This window comes from Penicillium coprophilum (assembly GCF_028826855.1).
Source record: "Penicillium coprophilum strain IBT 35676 chromosome Unknown utg000006l_segment0_segment0, whole genome shotgun sequence".
Taxonomy (NCBI): Eukaryota; Fungi; Ascomycota; class Eurotiomycetes; order Eurotiales; family Aspergillaceae; genus Penicillium; species Penicillium coprophilum.
The window spans coordinates 4,070,337-4,087,143 of record NW_026622725.1 but is presented as its reverse complement, the minus strand read 5'-3'; the positions used below and the strand labels follow the sequence as shown (position 1 = coordinate 4,087,143).

The 16,807-nt window shown below is 49.2% G+C and overlaps 8 protein-coding genes across 8 annotated transcripts; 1 reads left to right on the top strand and 7 right to left on the bottom strand.

Annotated features, from left to right (window-relative positions):
• Positions 1 to 366: 366 nt before the first annotated feature.
• N7500_010533 (uncharacterized protein) lies at positions 367 to 3,931 on the bottom strand (the record flags this gene model as incomplete). The annotated part of the gene is made up of 2 exons (XM_056681671.1): positions 367 to 3,646; positions 3,717 to 3,931. 2 exons carry the CDS (start codon positions 3,929 to 3,931, stop codon positions 367 to 369), a joined length of 3,495 nt encoding a protein of 1,164 aa, XP_056529053.1.
• A 1,319-nt stretch (positions 3,932 to 5,250) lies between these two features.
• On the bottom strand, positions 5,251 to 5,661 carry N7500_010532 (mediator of RNA polymerase II transcription subunit 31; the record flags this gene model as incomplete). Its single annotated transcript, XM_056681670.1, has 1 exon — positions 5,251 to 5,661. The coding sequence occupies one exon, from the start codon at positions 5,659 to 5,661 to the stop codon at positions 5,251 to 5,253; it is 411 nt and encodes a 136-aa protein (XP_056529052.1).
• A 292-nt stretch (positions 5,662 to 5,953) lies between these two features.
• Positions 5,954 to 6,421, bottom strand: N7500_010531 (uncharacterized protein; the record flags this gene model as incomplete). The annotated part of the gene is made up of 1 exon (XM_056681669.1): positions 5,954 to 6,421. The coding sequence occupies one exon, from the start codon at positions 6,419 to 6,421 to the stop codon at positions 5,954 to 5,956; it is 468 nt and encodes a 155-aa protein (XP_056529051.1).
• Positions 6,422 to 6,732: 311 nt separating this feature from the next.
• Positions 6,733 to 7,206, bottom strand: N7500_010530 (uncharacterized protein; the record flags this gene model as incomplete). The annotated part of the gene is made up of 1 exon (XM_056681668.1): positions 6,733 to 7,206. The coding sequence occupies one exon, from the start codon at positions 7,204 to 7,206 to the stop codon at positions 6,733 to 6,735; it is 474 nt and encodes a 157-aa protein (XP_056529050.1).
• Positions 7,207 to 8,098: 892 nt separating this feature from the next.
• Positions 8,099 to 9,870, bottom strand: N7500_010529 (Pal1 family protein; the record flags this gene model as incomplete). Its single annotated transcript, XM_056681667.1, has 4 exons — positions 8,099 to 8,871; positions 8,951 to 9,365; positions 9,419 to 9,666; positions 9,816 to 9,870. The coding sequence occupies 4 exons, from the start codon at positions 9,868 to 9,870 to the stop codon at positions 8,099 to 8,101; spliced, it is 1,491 nt and encodes a 496-aa protein (XP_056529049.1).
• Positions 9,871 to 11,074: 1,204 nt separating this feature from the next.
• On the bottom strand, positions 11,075 to 14,307 carry N7500_010528 (MCM DNA helicase complex subunit MCM2; the record flags this gene model as incomplete). The annotated part of the gene is made up of 5 exons (XM_056681666.1): positions 11,075 to 11,174; positions 11,549 to 11,718; positions 11,775 to 14,083; positions 14,143 to 14,252; positions 14,303 to 14,307. 5 exons carry the CDS (start codon positions 14,305 to 14,307, stop codon positions 11,075 to 11,077), a joined length of 2,694 nt encoding a protein of 897 aa, XP_056529048.1.
• A 1,188-nt stretch (positions 14,308 to 15,495) lies between these two features.
• Positions 15,496 to 15,846, top strand: N7500_010527 (uncharacterized protein; the record flags this gene model as incomplete). The annotated part of the gene is made up of 1 exon (XM_056681665.1): positions 15,496 to 15,846. The coding sequence occupies one exon, from the start codon at positions 15,496 to 15,498 to the stop codon at positions 15,844 to 15,846; it is 351 nt and encodes a 116-aa protein (XP_056529047.1).
• A 267-nt stretch (positions 15,847 to 16,113) lies between these two features.
• Positions 16,114 to 16,567, bottom strand: N7500_010526 (uncharacterized protein; the record flags this gene model as incomplete). Its single annotated transcript, XM_056681664.1, has 2 exons — positions 16,114 to 16,368; positions 16,424 to 16,567. 2 exons carry the CDS (start codon positions 16,565 to 16,567, stop codon positions 16,114 to 16,116), a joined length of 399 nt encoding a protein of 132 aa, XP_056529046.1.
• Positions 16,568 to 16,807: the final 240 nt, after the last annotated feature.

The following is a 16,807-nucleotide window of genomic DNA, read 5'->3' as shown; positions in this document are numbered from 1 at the left end:
CTATCCATCGCAAGCTAGCAAATAAAAAAAAATGTGAGTGACGACCGACAAAAAGTAAGTGCCTGAGCTTTCAAAATAAAATATGCAAGTGGAAAAGGAAAAGATGATAAGGATAGACACCGAATGAGGGAGAACCCGACAAATCAGAAAGGACATCCGTATCTCGAACAGGTCAAGAGGTTTACTAGCCAGCAACACAGCATTCGACATGAGCGAAGACAGGACTAATGTAAAACAAGACAGGGCGGGTAAAAAAAAAAAACCTGTAACAAAGAAGAATTATATAAGCATATGAAGTGCCAGGGAATTGAAATGGCAGCAAAGATGCTGGGAGAATGATGCAAAGGTGCAAATCGAATAAAAAGATCAATAAGGTGGTCGGCCAAGGCCTCCGCTGAACTGTCGTCTGCTGTGAGATCCGCCCAGCGGAGTCTTGGAAGCAGGTTTGGCAGTTGCCGGGCGGTTCCCATTCGTCAACGTGATCTCGCCAGGCGAGAGGAACCCATCCAAGAGCTTCCTCAGTTGATCTTGGTTGTTGCTTTCCAGGGTATTGGGTTCATAGCCGTTTAAGGGTTCAGTGAGTCCAGCTGTTGCAAGACTATGGTTGGATCGGCTCTTGTTGCGATTGAGAGGTTTGTTGTTCAAGGCACTAGCTTCAGCCCTATCTCCCACTGAGGACAGTAGCGAGGGACCCGGCGCGGTGGATGGGCGATCATGTGAATTCAGCGAACGCTGTGAGTCGTTCGGAAAACCACCTGGGATCGACAAGCCGACCGGGATCGGTGGGACGGGAGGAATCTCTGCGTCTGAATCAACACGCGGGAATTCGTCGGTGGATGTTTTATCGCCTGGTAGGTTAAGTGCCGCGGCCGAGGCGCGGGGCGTCTCTGTTCCATCTTCACCGGGTGATTGTTGGTTCTCTGGTTGGATTGAGGCAGCATCTCCACCTATATCGGAAACAGAGAAGTTGCCGCTCATCATGCTTTCACTCCCAGAAGAGATAGTACTGGCATTCGACGCGTCAAGTCGTCCACGCAATGGACTGAGGCGTCGACCATGGGAGTCATTTGTGACGGAAAGTACGCGTCGAAGCTCATTGATGCGAACGGGAGATCCTCTACTCGAGCCGTGAGATGACGAGCCAGATATCTCCGGAATGCTCATACGGCGATGGTGTTGGGAGCCGGCGGGGGAACCATCTGTAGCCCCGTTGTTTTGATTGTTGCGAGCATTTGCAGTAGCCCGAGAGCCATTGATTGATGATGTTCCAGTGCTTTCCTTATCGGCAGTTGCCAAACATGCCTCGCGAGACCACGGGGACAACATCTGTTCTTTCACGACGGAGGGGAGGCCGCCCACGGCCTGGGATTTCACTGTTCCTGTGGAATGCCCAAGGACCGGGAACGTGAATCCTCGTGCTGGAGAAGATGCCGAGGGGCTTCGTGGAGGAGAAGGTATCGATTTGCGGTAAGACTCGTCAATCATATAGACAAGCCCTTCAACATCACGGAAGGGTGTCAATGGAGGTGGCGAGGGGGAGGAGGTATTGCTAGACATCTTCTCATCGCTGAAAGCAATGGCATAAAGATCGACTGGGGGCAGACAAATTTTGGAAAGCCAATATCCCTTGTCCTGACGCCCTTGAATCTCATTGCTTATCTCAAGACCCACGGGGGAGGACTGCATTTCAAAATGCTCGGACAGCGCAAGAAGATATCCGTGTACCAAGCTTCCAATGTTAACGCGAGCCGCGAATGAACTCAGCTCCATAGATGTGAACAAGTCGTCCTGCAATTTAAGGACCATGGGGAGACCGAATTGTGCGGCATTCACCCCGAGGTTCTCGACAAGTTTTGCAAGAAGTAGGTGTAACAAGAGGACCTCGGATTCCTCCCCAGCTAGCTCGAGTGCAGCATCGTAAATAGCCAGGTGCAGAAGACGAAGGAAGTTCGACTGTGCCACCAGCGCCACTTTATCCCTCTGGTTCCCAGAAGCCGAGGTACCTCGTCGAGTCAACCTGTCCGTCTGCTCGGGGTCTTTCTTCGAGGTTGCCTTGATGTACTTGGGTGAATTTAACCGCACCTTGAGGTCGTTCCCATTGGTCTCAATCTGCAGCCATGATAGGAATGCATCGGTATAGGCATAGCGAACATCACGATCCACATCACGAAGAAGTACTTGAGTCCCTTCCCACACTTGTATTCCGACTGGGTGTCTAGATTCTGCACCAGACATGGTTGCTGGCGTCCTTGAATTCGCCACAGCCAAGATAGCCTTGACGGCTCGGAGAGCTGTCAGTTTAGCGGCAGCATGCGAGAAGCTTTCTGTGTTTGTTTTCTCTCCATTTGTCTCGGATCTGGAACTTGTCGAGCTCCCAGGCGTCAATCCAGTTTCGTGAACAGTTGCCAATGGGGATGGTGTGGAACTTTCATGGTGGAAACTAGGCTTGAGACGCCTGAGAATAGCCCGCATCATATCTGCGACTTGGTCTCCGTAGTAGATGTGCGTTGCAAGGTCTCCAATACATTGCTCTAGTAGCGTAAGAAGATCCTGTCGTCGAGGGGAGATAGACACCACGATTTGAGTTTGTCGGTTTGGTTCCTTCTCTGATTCTGCAGACCCAGTACGCTCTGGCGGTGCGAGTATATCAGAAGCGTAGTGCATGAGTCCATAGAGGATGTCCATGACACTGAGTCCAATCATGTTCACAGAAGATCTGAGAAGCCAATCCACCACAGAAAGAATGGTGAATGATGCCTCTAAAGCATCCTCCTTGGGGCTCGTATCGTGGAGAATCTCCATGGCTGTGATCAAGATGATAAAACGAACTTGCACCGGACACCAGTTTGCAATGAGTTCGATCAGAGATGTTGCCCAGTTGCCACCTTTGTCCTCGATAATCTGGACACGCTTTTCGCTCTGTGGGAGGCCCTTGCTTGAGATGAACTGTAGAATGACTGTTACTGTAATTCGGATCTGGCCCCGGTTACTCCCCGAAACGATGGTTTGCTCAAGACAGCGCAAGGCCAAGAGCCGAGCGTCCATTTCCGCTTTTCGATCCGCCTCGGCCGCTGACTGTGCTGCCAGCTCAGGGTCTCCCTCTGCCGTATCCACTGTGTGCACTGTGTTGACACTCATTCGGCGGGGTTTGGGCGCCTCATGTTCATTCGGGTCAGATTCGGTTAGCTTGGTCTTCAGGGTCGGAAGAAGATCCTCATCATCAGAATAGAGATTCTTCAAAATCACCGGCAAACAGAGCTTTAGCAATTGTCCTCCGTCGGCGGCCAAGGTCTCCGAGCTGACCACGCTTTTAATGGCTTGCAGTCCCACATTTCTCCATCGGATGGCCACCTGGGGGCTGAAATTTGCGTTCGGGTGGGATGTGAATCCCGGGTCGGCAAAGCTGGTGTAGGTTCGCACGACTTCTCGGTATTGCTGCGCGAGGCCCTGGTCAGCTGCGATGGCCGCAATGTCCTGATGCCGGCAGAACATTGCGAAGGCGACAATCGATTCCTCTACCATATTGATGTCATTGGATCGCAAAACGGTATCGATTATTGTCATGACCGATCGGGCGTAGATAGGAAGGTCGCGAGGAACTTTTTCGATGAGCGCAGCCAGGATATGCAGGGCGACCTGAACATTTCTATCCAATAAGATCAATCAGTCATTCATCTCAAGTGCGCATGGTTCGGGTGATCAGAATCTGCGCTCACCCTATTCTGCGTCTCCAGACATCCCGGGCAACTCTCTTCTCCAAGAAACCGCCGACCTTGGTCAGCTTGCTGCGGCGCGTGCTTGTATAGTACAGCAGGTATGAAAGTTCGCTTGGATTCGGCCGAACCTCCGACACCCCCTTCTGATATTTAGGATAACATTTTAGGGTCAAGACCTGGTGCTTTGGCCGACAAGACTGGCGAACGGACTCCATTGGGAATGTAGTACCCCATGCAGTTCCCGGTGGCGGTGGTCCCTGAAAGAGTGCGACACACTTCGTATGTGAAGATTAATTGGAGACAAGGGGGTTGCTGGACTAGTTAAGGGCCATGGGAAAGATGGAATGCCCGAATCGCAACGTGGAGGAGTTGATGAGGTACGGGTAGGTCAGGGCGGATCACCAGGGGGGGTGGGGCTTTGGTAGGAGAGTCTGAAAAGGACCCAGGAAGCTTTAAAATGGGAATGAAAACATTGAAGAATTAGAAGTTGAGAAAGGGAAGATAGGAAAAACAAAAGGTTGGGCTCTCGGGTACTTCGGGCGTATTCTATATTGCCTTGTTTATCGCTCTTACATATACTCTAGACTCTGTACTAGTACCATTGGGTTACCATGTAGGTTACAACATAGGTTTATTAGGGCTTCATCTTTCATATAGAGAGAGTCATTTCTCGAGAACACTCACGATTGAGATGACACCAGTTGGAGTCATTGCCACTGGAGCACAGCTAATCCCCAAAATGGCCACATATCTTCAAAAGGTACAATACCATAGAACTTTCCCCCCAACGCTTGGTCCTTTTCCCCTCTATGTCGTCAGGGCTTGAGAGGTCGATCCTATAGAACCTCGGCCATGATTCTCGGTCACAGGTGATACCCGGGCATCGGGTCAATCTTACCTTTGCCTTGATCGTGTATAAGCCCTATGACGTTGACATGGAACATTTACACCGTACCTAGGGAGTGATTGACCGTTACTAACAGTCAAAAGCGTAAAACAAATTTGCATTTTCTTACTTGACTATTGATTTCGCTTATATATCCGTCCTTAACCGTTGAGGCATCTCAGACTTATACTACACTACATAAATATCTCAAGATCCACAATTCATTCATTCTTGGTGCCTTATCGGGATGAGCTTCACTTTAGAAACTTATTCCATCCCCGTATCTAGTAGTATGACAACCTTGGAAGTCTGCTAGGTCATTCAGATGGGCATTTTATGTGTATCGTAGTGGGGTTGCATAGAATCTGTTTGAAAAAAAACCCCCCGATTTTCCCAAGGATATACCCATTTCTTGGGCATTCCCATCCTCCTTTGAAGGATGGAAAACAGTAGAAAGGGAGAAGCGCCACGCTCAGAGCAGACCGCTCAACTTTACCAAAAGCCGGGTTCGGTGGCAATGAAATCACCAGGGTGTAAATTTCATGTACAATGTACAACTTGGATCTGCAAGGGCGCGGTGGGTTTGTATGGTTTGCAGGAAACATGCCCTCCGTCTCGATCGCATCGAACGTAGGTGTCGATGGCCCATCATGTCTTTCCATTTTGACCGTCCTGCTTTTCATCTGCTGTGTCGGTCTCGGTCTGAGCTGGTTCAGGGACACTGACCCCTGCCAGACCTTCAATGACCTGGGGCAGAATAATGTCACGGCGGAAGTTGTCCTCTTGGAGCAGTCGGAGCGCTCGTAGTGTGGGGCCTGGATGAGTGAGGAACTGAGAGTACTCTGGTGTCTTCCAGTAGGAGTAGAGGTAGGCTAGATAGGCTGCAAATGCCTGGGCATCTGGCGAAGAGGAATCATCGTCATCATCGGCACGAGAAATACCCAGGAGATTGGGATATGTGACTGCCAAGTGTGACAGATAGTAAGGATTGGCGAGAGATGAGACAAATTCAAGTTCGAGCGTAAAGCGTGGGTTGGTCAGGGTTGGTCGATCCTCCATGGTGGTGATGCAGAGAAGTGTCGAAATGGCAGCTGGGGAGCTCCAAAGGTGGGACTCTACGGTGAGCGACAGCGTCCATTGAGGTCAAATACAACCATCGAAACAAGAGGATCACAATGAATATTCATATGTTCCTTTAAGCCGAAGGGAAACTTGATTTCAAAGTCGAAAATTCTGATATGCAATACTTCAATTCCCATATATTGTCTGTATCCACTGAACCTTGTCGGTCCATACTCTGATCTGACTATATACCATTCTTTCCGGGTTTCCACCTTCACCCTACACCAACTCAACTTTCAACACGAAATGTGATTGGAGCAGCTTCAAACTCTTTTAAAGTCCCAGCGTTTTTGAGCGCGGCTCTGGCCAGCTGACTCCACCGAGAGACCTTAAGTGCTGAAGGCGAGAGAGCCAACTGCTGGTTGGACTCCTTGGCTTCCAAAGACAGCTGCTTTAGCGCCTCATCCCAACTACCAGGATAATCCCGGGCAAGGGTGGTGCCTATTGACATTAGGCTCTCTCCTATCTCGTCAACCCGGATGGCCACTCTGTAGTATTGAATGTGGTCGTCGGCAGCCTTAAACGCTTGAATGTCGCCGGCATCTATTTCAGTTTTGACGAAGATGGCCAAATCGCCTTCGGGGTGAGAGGATTGGTTTTCTCGTTTGACGAGGTAGACCGTGTATGTAGCATCTGTCAAATAGACATTATCCATGCTGCTGGTGATATTGTCCACGGTATTGCCGGTGCTATTCATGGTAGGAAGTTGCTTTCAAGGTTCTTTTTGTAAACTCAGGAAATAGAGCGCTCGATAGTAGGTAGACTTACAGAAAGTACACGGCGAACGTACGCTCTTAAGTATCCTTTGTCTCTTATTCTATTATTATTCTTATTTCTGTTTTCCTTTCCAGAGGAATCATAACAGCGCCTCTCCATTGTTTGAGATCTGGCCAATAGTAGTGATTCAATATCACTCGATCTATAAAAGCCAACATGAAAGCCGATGAATACCTATAGATTCAACTGCACAGACTATACGCGCAACACCGCAGAATCAACAGACCAATCTCACTGTTTCAACCTGTCAAATCCATTATCATCGCCTTCTGGCATCAAGATACCATGGCGAATCAACATGCTCTGGGCCCGGGAGCAACTCAAATGTGCACTCATACGTCCCTCTTCTTTGCTCTCACGAGATGTAGCCTCCATATTTTGTTTCACGCTCAGTTGCTCAGCAAACAGTTTGTCCAACAAAGTGTTCCACTGTTCAGGGTATGTTTCGCGAGGTGTGGTGCCCGTCAATTTCAAATGGGTACCCTTGAACCTCGGACTGGTGGGCTCGTAGGTCATTTTTTGATAACTCTCGTGACGATGTCCCGAGGTAGTATCGTCAGTGGGAAAGGAATGGAGGCCACCGATAAAGGATCCCTTCTCACACACGAAGAAAGCCAAGCTGTTCAAGCTGAGCCCGGACAGAGTATATGCAGTGTATACAACGGTGTATACATTGAGTCTCGAGGTTTTCGAAGGTTCGCCCATGGTGGGAACATGCGCCTGTGATTTTGGAGATGAGAGAAACAGATTGGCGTGGCGAAGGTCGAATGTTACTTCTTGTATATCTCAAGGATCATGACTGATCTAATAGATTTTCGTATGTATGTCATGAAACGGGTGAAACTTATCACACGAAATTCATATACACAGCGCTTAGCTTCATGGTCAATGTGCACAAGGAAATTCCACACTTATATCTTTGATTGGTGCGAGGCATATAAAACCTATCAATAAAGGCATTGTCATCGATTCCTATGTCTAATCGATGTTGTATAGTTCATTCGCCGGTTGAAAGGAGTATCACAGATAACTCGATGTTATGGAACTAATGGAATCCCACAATAAGCGCGTGGTTCGGGTAGTCATCAATGCTATGCTTGAGATATGGCTGTTCAGTGTCCTTACCGATAGATAGACAAGGGTTAAGAACGTTTGGAATCAAGTAGTTCAATTGTCATATCCTATTCAAAGCTACCGATGTGGGAAACTGCAATCGCTTCAAAACAAAAAATACATGTTTCTGAAAGCAAGGCTGAAGAGGTACAAGAGAATAGACCTTGGAAAACTCCGAATCATGGTGTTGATCTTAAAATCTCAAGATCAGGATATTGTGTTTTATGGCGGTCTGGAATCAGAAGCAGTGTGAAGCACTCTATTCCGAAATATATGAACGCCATGTTGAGCACCGTGTGTTCATCGGTGCTCGGTGCTGGGTATTAACGCGTAGAATCATCGCTCCTCATTGAGGAGTTAATGGTGAGATGGAAAAGGGGAGTCATGGGATTGACACATCCCGGAGGTGCATCCGAATGAGAAAGGCCCGCTCGCTACATCGATATATTTCCAGGGCAGGCTTAACGTGTGATTGCTGGGTGACTCAGTCGCTAGTACGTCGTTCCGGCTTGGGTTTGCGCAGACTCTTCATCCGGTTCAAGAACCCACCACCGCCACCACCGGGGTTAAGCTTCGAATCTTCATAAGATCGCTCGTTGGTGATCTTGCGCTCCAAGACAGTGGTTTGCTTGGGACTACTGGACGATCGAAGTCGGCCGCCTCCAAGCCGAGCTTCGATACTCGATCCCTTCCTGTCCCACTCTTCTTCATACTCGTCTTCTTCTTGGAAGTATGGGTTTCTTTCGTTGCTCCGGGCGGATGCAGAGTGACTGGAGCTCACTTGTGGGGCGGGGAAAAAGTTGTCAGTTGGAGGATTAATACGGCCAGGTCCGGTAGCTCGTCCACGTAGTCGCTGAGCCAAACTCTTCTTTCGTGCAAGTCCACCACCATTGGCTGCTGGAGTGCCTTCATTCTCGCTTTGACGACGTGCCATGGCAGACCGACTGGCCGGGGCTCCATCGAGGAAGGTGCTGGTTCCAAGTCCCATACTTTGTGGTCCATGGATCGGGTCCACTCGAGCAGTGGGATCCATGACGGCTGTTTCGGGGTTGCGGCGAGCAGCGGTGGAGAAATCGTTGTGACCTTCCTCCGTCCTGCCGTGGAAAAGGTTGAGATCGATGTTAGAGTTGTTTGGGCCTGTGCCGCCCAGAGCCATGTTGGTGGAACCTTTGGGAAAGGCTTGCATTGGCGCGGTACGCACACCGCGGCGGTTGCGGTGGGGGTTGCATGCATCGAACGGACCATCGTGGTGGAACACTATTAGGATAGTTAGCATATGAGCCCTCAAATTGCAAAATAGGAAATGCGAAAGAAAGAACGAGGCCGATGTACTTACTTCCGGTACCGTAGATACTTGTCACATCCAACTTATCAATGACATCAAGTCGTCGATCCTTGCGACCCGACCGCGATTTGCCATCTTTGCTACGACCATCACGCTCGCGATGACGCCGTTCACGTCGGCGCTTCTCATCGTCATCGAGATCCAACAACTTCGAGCCTCGGTCCATTACTGAAGACTCTGAGTTCCGCCGGGGGCGACGGGGCGCCTTGTCCTTGGCATTTTGGGACAAAGTCGGGGGATCAGCGAAGATGTCAAGCGGGTCTTTCTCTTTCGCCGCCGGTGGTCCTGGTGGGCGCTCCGGGCGCTCCCTTGGGGGTCTGTTGCGATTCGAGAGAGTACGTTGAGTGGCATCAGGTGCCGCGGGGAGACGATTTGTCTGTGGAGTAGGATTGAGGGAAAGTGACTCCTTTCAAGAGGTTAGACCTAATTTGAACACATAGGTTCAAGATTGACACATACAAAGAGTTCCCGAGTGTTGCTCGAGATATCGGTCTTCTCAATCGGAGAAATCATACTGGCACCGGTTGACATGCCAGGGGCAGATTGCGGAGACATCGCCTCGGTATCATCTAAGAAGGGGTTTGTCGAGCGTGGGCGTTCGGGGCGGTTTGAGGAAACGGATCCAGCAACTGAGGGTGAAAGAGCGCGGTTTCGAAAGGGGTTATTTGAACCAAAACTGGCAGCTGTCGGAGATGCGTGATGTTCTGCTTGTCAAGATGCTTCAAATCAGCCACAAGTCTGGAGGAGAAAAAAAATATCTTGACCAGATGGCCAAGGGAATGTGTCATTTTAAGGATCAGGGGGTTCAAACTATTCCCGGTCACGCATGAGATCCGTCAGAGGTCAGGTTACGTACCTTGCGGGGCCAGCGAGACGCCCGGCGCATAACCAAGCGCTGGATTGGCATTCATGATGGATATTTCACCTCTGAAACGAGGTGTGGGTGGAGAGGCTGTTTGCGTTTCAATGAGCTGCGTTAGGTGTCGCACGAATGCGGGAGAAAGTGGCAGGAGGTATTGCTGAAACAGTGATGATCAGGGGGTCCTTGCAAATGGAGAACTAGCAGTTATATCGACAAAATCAAAGGGAGAAAAAAAAAAAAGAGAAGAGGAGAGAAGAGAAGTTTAGGAGAAAGGAGGAGGGGGGGCAAGGGGAACACGGGAGAGGCGAGCATACGTAAAATGTCCAGTGATCGTCTCCTTGAGGATATCTGCTTGGCCCTGTCGATCTTTTGGTTTTTGCTTTTACACGATCTTACATGTTATCTGTTATATTCTTTTGGCATTTGATTTTTCTTTCTGAAGAAACCCCAGACTTGATAGTCTCAGGGGGCTAAACTACCAGGGGTCCACTTGCGTTGAAATAGGTACAGAGAGTACGGAGTACGGAGTACTAGCTTGCTATATACAGTGACTTCAAAGAGAGACCTCAAGAACATCCAGGGAGACTCTCAGATTCCTCGGCGACTAAAAATAGCCAGGACTGAGAATGACGCACATTGACATTCCATATTGATGTCATCTTCTATTCCTGGAATGTGTCCAGAGTACAGACAGACATCTTCAATCAGGTTACTTTCGATCCCTTGAGATTACCCATCGGTCGAGTCAAGAGCGCAATTCCAATTCCGTACCATAAGGGGAATACCAGTAAGGAGTGACGAGACTTCTTGTTCGAATATGACGCCCTTCTAAGCGTAGCAAACAGCCCGGCATATACATGCGGAGAAGTACTCGGCACATACCGAACATTCCTCGGCTTGAAAATCTCACATGAGATCACCGCGACAAAATAGATTGATCTTATATGGAACAAGCTACTTACGATTATCTTATATGTATATTGTTTGACCTAGAAAAACCAGACATGTCCGACCCAAACCACGTCCACGATCAAAATCTAGGGACACTGACAGACCGGTATCGGAAGACCATACACCTGCCATGTCTCACACCGGCCCGCCTTGAGATATATACCCGGATGTGGACGGAGAGTGTGTGGTTTGATAGGCTAGGAATGATACATGAGAGAAATGATACTAGACAATGAAAGAAATATGGTGTTTTATAGCGTATCAGGTAGCTATTGATATGAAATCATATCGAACCCATGTATCTACGCTACAATGCCACACTCCAGGGTGAAAGGGTGAGACGCCAGTTCACCGAGTCCTTCGGAGACACGCACAGGCGCAGCAGATGTTAGACACTGCGGCCTGCCACATTACAATCAAGTCAACCTCAACTCTATCAACTTGAACATTGAAATCTCATTCATTGATTTTCCATTCATTATTGTATCATGGCCCAATTCGAGAAACCCCCTATCATAAACGCCACACAAACAAAATGCAAACAAGATGGTATAAGACACAAAAGAAACCATGCGAGTGGGCCACCCCTAGCCCTCCTTCGAGAAAGTTGTTCAATGCGCGGTGGACTGAGCCCGCGGCAGGTGAGGGTTTGAGACAGGGATGCCCGCACGTCGCTTCGATTGGGGCTTGGGTCTGGATAGTGTGTATCTGAGAGGAAGAGATTAGTACTAGATACCACTAGGTTCCAATAGATCCAAGGTTGAAAAGAAACATACTTGGCAAATGCACGTGAGAGCGCCTTCTTGCAGCTGACTTTTTGGCTGCCGATGAACGAATCCACCGTAACAGCGATGGCACGGTCAATATCCAGCGAGGAGCAATATTCAGAGAGGCGCATCTTGCAGAAAGATTCCGCAATACGCATGATAGCTTCAAGGTGACGAACCTAGAAATTGGGAGTAAGAAAATTGTCAATGTATCAAATCCGAAGAGATAACTTACTGTAATGGGGTACGCTCCAGTCGCAAGGGACTCGCGGCGCATGTCTGCGAAGAGACGGGCAACCTTGTCCTGGTCGATCTGATAAAGCTTGGGGTGGCAACGTTCCCGGGCATACATAATGTACTTCCGCAAGAGCTCCTGCGGGATCTCGCCCTCCCTCTCCTCTTCGGCTCTTTGCTTCTCTGCTGCGCGTCTGGCAATCTCCTCCTGTGATGGAGGCAATCTCTGACCATCTCTGTTGATGCGGTAACCCTCGCTGTCGATGAGGTGACCGTTGGTATCAACCAAGTCGCCCTTTTCGTCCCGGAGGGGACGGGCCGGGTTGGAACGGTGGTGTGACTCAATCACGAAGTTGGCTAAGCGCTCATCCTCGGCAGGATCAACCAGATCACGCACCACACAGAGAATATCGAAACGAGACAAGATAGGGTCTGTCAAGTCAACATTCTCCGAGAAGGGGATCGAGCTGTTGTACCGACCCCCCTTAGGGTTAGCAGCGGACACGACAGCGCAGCGAGCCTGCAACGTTGTCACAATGCCGGCCTTGGAGATGGAAATAGTTTGCTGTTCCATGGCTTCGTGAATAGATGTCCGATCCTGGTCGTTCATTTTGTCGAACTCATCGATAAGACAAACACCTCGATCAGCCAACACAAGTGCACCACCTTCCAACGTCCATTCGCTGGTAAGAGGGTCGCGGCGAACACTGGCCGTAAGACCGACGGCACTAGCACCCTGACCAGTCGCAAACACGGCACGGTGGGCCGTCTTCTCGACAAACTTGAGCACCTGAGATTTGGCAGTACCGGGGTCACCAAGAAGAAGGACATTGATATCACCACGAATGTTCATCTTGCCCTGTGCCTGCTTGCTAACACCACCAAAGAGCGAAAGCGCAACAGCAGTCTTGACGTCTTGGTGGCCGTAGATACTGGGTGCCATAGAGCGAATGATCTTGTCCACAATATCAGGGTCACGGGAAAGGGCCCGAATTTCGCGCTCATCCTCTTCTGTCAGGTTGAAACCAGCCAGCTGGTCGTGTGCCTTGACCACGTGGTTGGCCTCGATTACAGTGGCGAAGACTGGGAAACCGTTTTTGTTGTTCAGTTGAGCATCGTAGCTGTTGCGATAGACGCCGGTAATCTCAATCTCATCACCGGGTTTGGCACTGTCGATCAAATCGGCGAGTAAAACAACCTCACGCTGCCGCGGCAGACGACCGGCGGGAACCGAGCCGGGCGACTCCTGCAAAGTCAACTTTTGGTAGTTGCGGTAGACTGTCTTTTCGGAATTGACAGTGAAGGGACCACGCGACTGGCAGTTCTGACAGAAAGAGATCTTCACCTCCGCGCTAGCTTCCTGCTGGAACGGACCCAGTGTGATACCACACTTCTGGCAAAGGAACATGACGTATTTCAATTGCGGGAAGACACCAGTTCGACGGGTAACGACACCACCAACACGGATCAAGCAGTTGAGATGAGACTGGCGCAGCTGGCGCAGGGTATAAATGATCGGCACATCCGTGATGCGGACGTGGATCTCATTGTGAATATCGTGATACTGTGGGTAGTGGAACAGAGTAACGTCGAGCGCGACCTGGTCAAATACCTTCAGAACTTCGGTGGGCTCGTTGGCAAGGAAGTATGACAAAGCTGCCTTGGTCTCACTGAGGTGGGCGTAAGACACCTCGAGCGAAGCGGAGTTCACCTCACCCAGTGTCTTGATTCGGTTACCGTAAACAGACTGGCCGGTGGGGTCAATAAATTCCGTCAGGAAGGCCTTGAATTCACGGTAAATGGAGCGAAGGACCTGGGGCTGAGTCACCCAGTCCGTAATGTTGGCCGCTTTCACATCTGCCAGTTCCTCCAGCGATAGCTCTTCCATGCCCTCGTCAGCCATGTCAATGTCTTCACGGTCTTCGTCATAATGGTGTCTGCGTCGTCGGGGTTGGCGCGACAGGTCCAACTCCATATCGTCATCGTCTTGTAAAAAAGCGGCAGGCATGCGGCGCCGACGTGCCAGTTCACGATCTCTCTGATTCAGACGAGCATCAAGCTGCCGACGAGTTGCGGCATCGATCTCATCATGGTCTTCGTCATCGTCAATGTATCCTTCATTTTCATAGCGATCTTGTGCTGCATCGCGATAATCCCGTTCGAAGTTGTCACCGAACAGGTCAATGCCATCCTCATCTTCAGCCAATTCATCAATGTCATCAATATCTTGCACTAGACCTCTATCCTCATCTTCATCTTCATCTCCCATGTCGAAAGGGATCGGGGGAGGGGAAGAGCCCAATGCGGTGGCTACACATGAACATTGTCAGTCTCAAATCGGTGCAGCCCGGACAAAGAAGACCACATACGACTAGAAGGAGGCAATGGCGCCGGAGAGGACATATCATCCTCTCTGTCTCTCTTACGATTGTTGACCCTTGGGCCACGGTTTGCGGCCGAGTCGCTGGCTCGGAGCGGACTGCGAATGCATTAGCTTTTGAGCGCAGAAAATTCAAGAGGGGCACTCACTCCATCGTGTGGATGTTTCAACTGGCAAGTTTCGAGAGAAAAAATGTGCAATCGCCAGGAAATTATGAGTATGAATTAGTGGCGTGTATATTTCGGGGGGTTTCTCGAATGTGTGGTAGCGTGGTTGATAGAATGAAGGGAGGGAGAAGGGGCGGCAAAGTCTAGCTGTGCAGCGAGTCGCGTGTTCGACGCGACGCGTTTCAATTAAGCCCCAATCGGGAAGGTGGGCCTTCCACAGTTCCCTATATTCACACACCTTGCTGGTTTCTTTTTTATGTCACTATTTTAAGTGCTGAGATATACTCCGTATAAAGCAGCAAAAAAAACACAAAAAGTTAGGAAAATAAGAAAATCACTTGGCTGGGGGAAAAAGAAATTCCCAAAAAAAATCAATGATCGACGCAGGGATCGAACCTGCGACCTTCTGTGAAACTCCAACATATTTAATGTAAGACAGACGCCTTAACCACTTGGCCAGTCGATCGTTGGGTGTGGAAGTTTGTGAGTTTCATAATACTCATACAAAGGCTATCTGTACGGATCTAGCAGGCCATTTTCTTGGGTACAACAGATGACCCGAGTGCCCCAGCCTGTCAATCTTTCATCCACTACATAGATACAGTGATCTACCTTGATGTAAACCATCCTTTCAAAGATTTCTATATCTTGAGCTACCTTGACTTTTATTTTTCTTGTGAAACATGGACCCATTACCCCAGGAAAGAACGCTGTCAGAACAAATCCATGCAAATATCACCAGGATAGCTGCAAGGGCCTTAGTTGACAAAAACATTCCTCTTGTGGAGTGGGGCTCTCAGGTACAGTGGAGATGCGGATACCCTTCGGTCCTCCGAGTAAGAGATGACACACCCGTCCAACAATTTAGTCGTAGAGCTCTACTAAGTTCCTGTTCCTAGCTTGTTGAATGGGCAGTGCCTGATACACTGCTATCACTTTCATCCCAGACCTTATCAGACCTTGGCATTCCTTGTATTCCCCCATCCGCAAATGTCACTCAGACATATGGACAATGGGAGCGAGCAGGCTTTATTCATAGTCTAGATCCGATTGGTTCACACCGAATATTTCTCTACCCATTGTCGTGTATCGGCCTGACTCTCCAGGACACAGTCAAAGTCACATCTACTTTCGACCATACACTAAGTATCTTGACACCAAAACCTCGACTTTACATGCTGTCCTTGATACGCCATCTTCTCAGCCGCCCTATTGAAGACAGCAGTAGGTTTCGTGTGCACGACGACCTTCTGGGCTTTATATCCTCTTTTATTTTGCACGATACACCTCTGAATACCAAGGACGGGCAACTTGAAGACGATGAGAGCTCAGAAGATTTTCAGGAAAGGGTGGAAGAAGCAGTTCAAGACATGAAAACATGGGATTGGGGCTCAACGAAGGAGATATATGTGACCATTGCTGAACGTGTTGTCCGCGACTGTCGGACTATTTCGCAGCTATCTAGTTGTGGAGGAGAGCAAAATCCTGCGCCTCCATCGCAACCTCGAGGAGGGGGCGAACAGTAGTATGCAATTCACACAACCTCTGAAAACATGGAATCAAACTCTCCTTTGGCTTTTCTGGGTAGGCTATAAAATCAATGCGAAGGTTGTTTGAAACGAGCCAGTTCAAGATCACCGTAATGTCCTCGAAGTCACCGTGGACCTTTTTGATACTTTTCGGACGAGTGGATTGAGCAATGTCAGACTATCTCTTTATCTTTGTGAGCACGAGAACGACCGGGTGCACAATTGGAACTGTGATCAGTTGGTTATTTAAAGCCCATGGTAAATTTAAAAGATGTACTCACTTGGGATATCGACATCGTGCTCTGGTGGGTTTCTGGCAGAAATGTAGCGAAGAGGGACGGAATTGGCATCAGGGAGCTTCATGTGTTGAGTATGGCCGCCACGGAGAATCTCACCTTTGACTGCACGGCCATTATTTACGAAGACAAGGCTATTGGGACCGGTAAACTGAAAGCCGGACACCTGGAGAAGCAGTTGTCGGACGTTGACTGGGTCTGCATCAACGATAAGATCAACATCCTAGTTCAAATTAGCTTGCAGAATTATTACTAGGTTGAAACCCGAGAAAGCTTACCTCGGTTATCCTCGCGCCACCGACAAGAGACACTGCATACCCACCGATAAAGCCATGGCGGCAATTGCTGCAGGTGAGGGCAGCCGTAATCTCCTGAGCTGTGAGATCAAGAAGGTCGAAATGGTGATTTTGTGGTTGCTCCATGTTTGAAGACAGCATCTCTTTAGATGACAACTGGTAATAGACACATTAAAGTAAGAATAGCATGAAATCACTTTAGAAGGCACCATGGTAATATAGGCCACGGAATTTCTCCCTTTACACTGGTAGTGTTCGTGGGATATCTTTTCAGATATCTTTTCAGATATCTTTTCAGATGTCTTTTCAGATGTCTTTTCAGATGTCTTTTCAGATGTCTTTTTAGATATCTTCCTAGTGTTATTT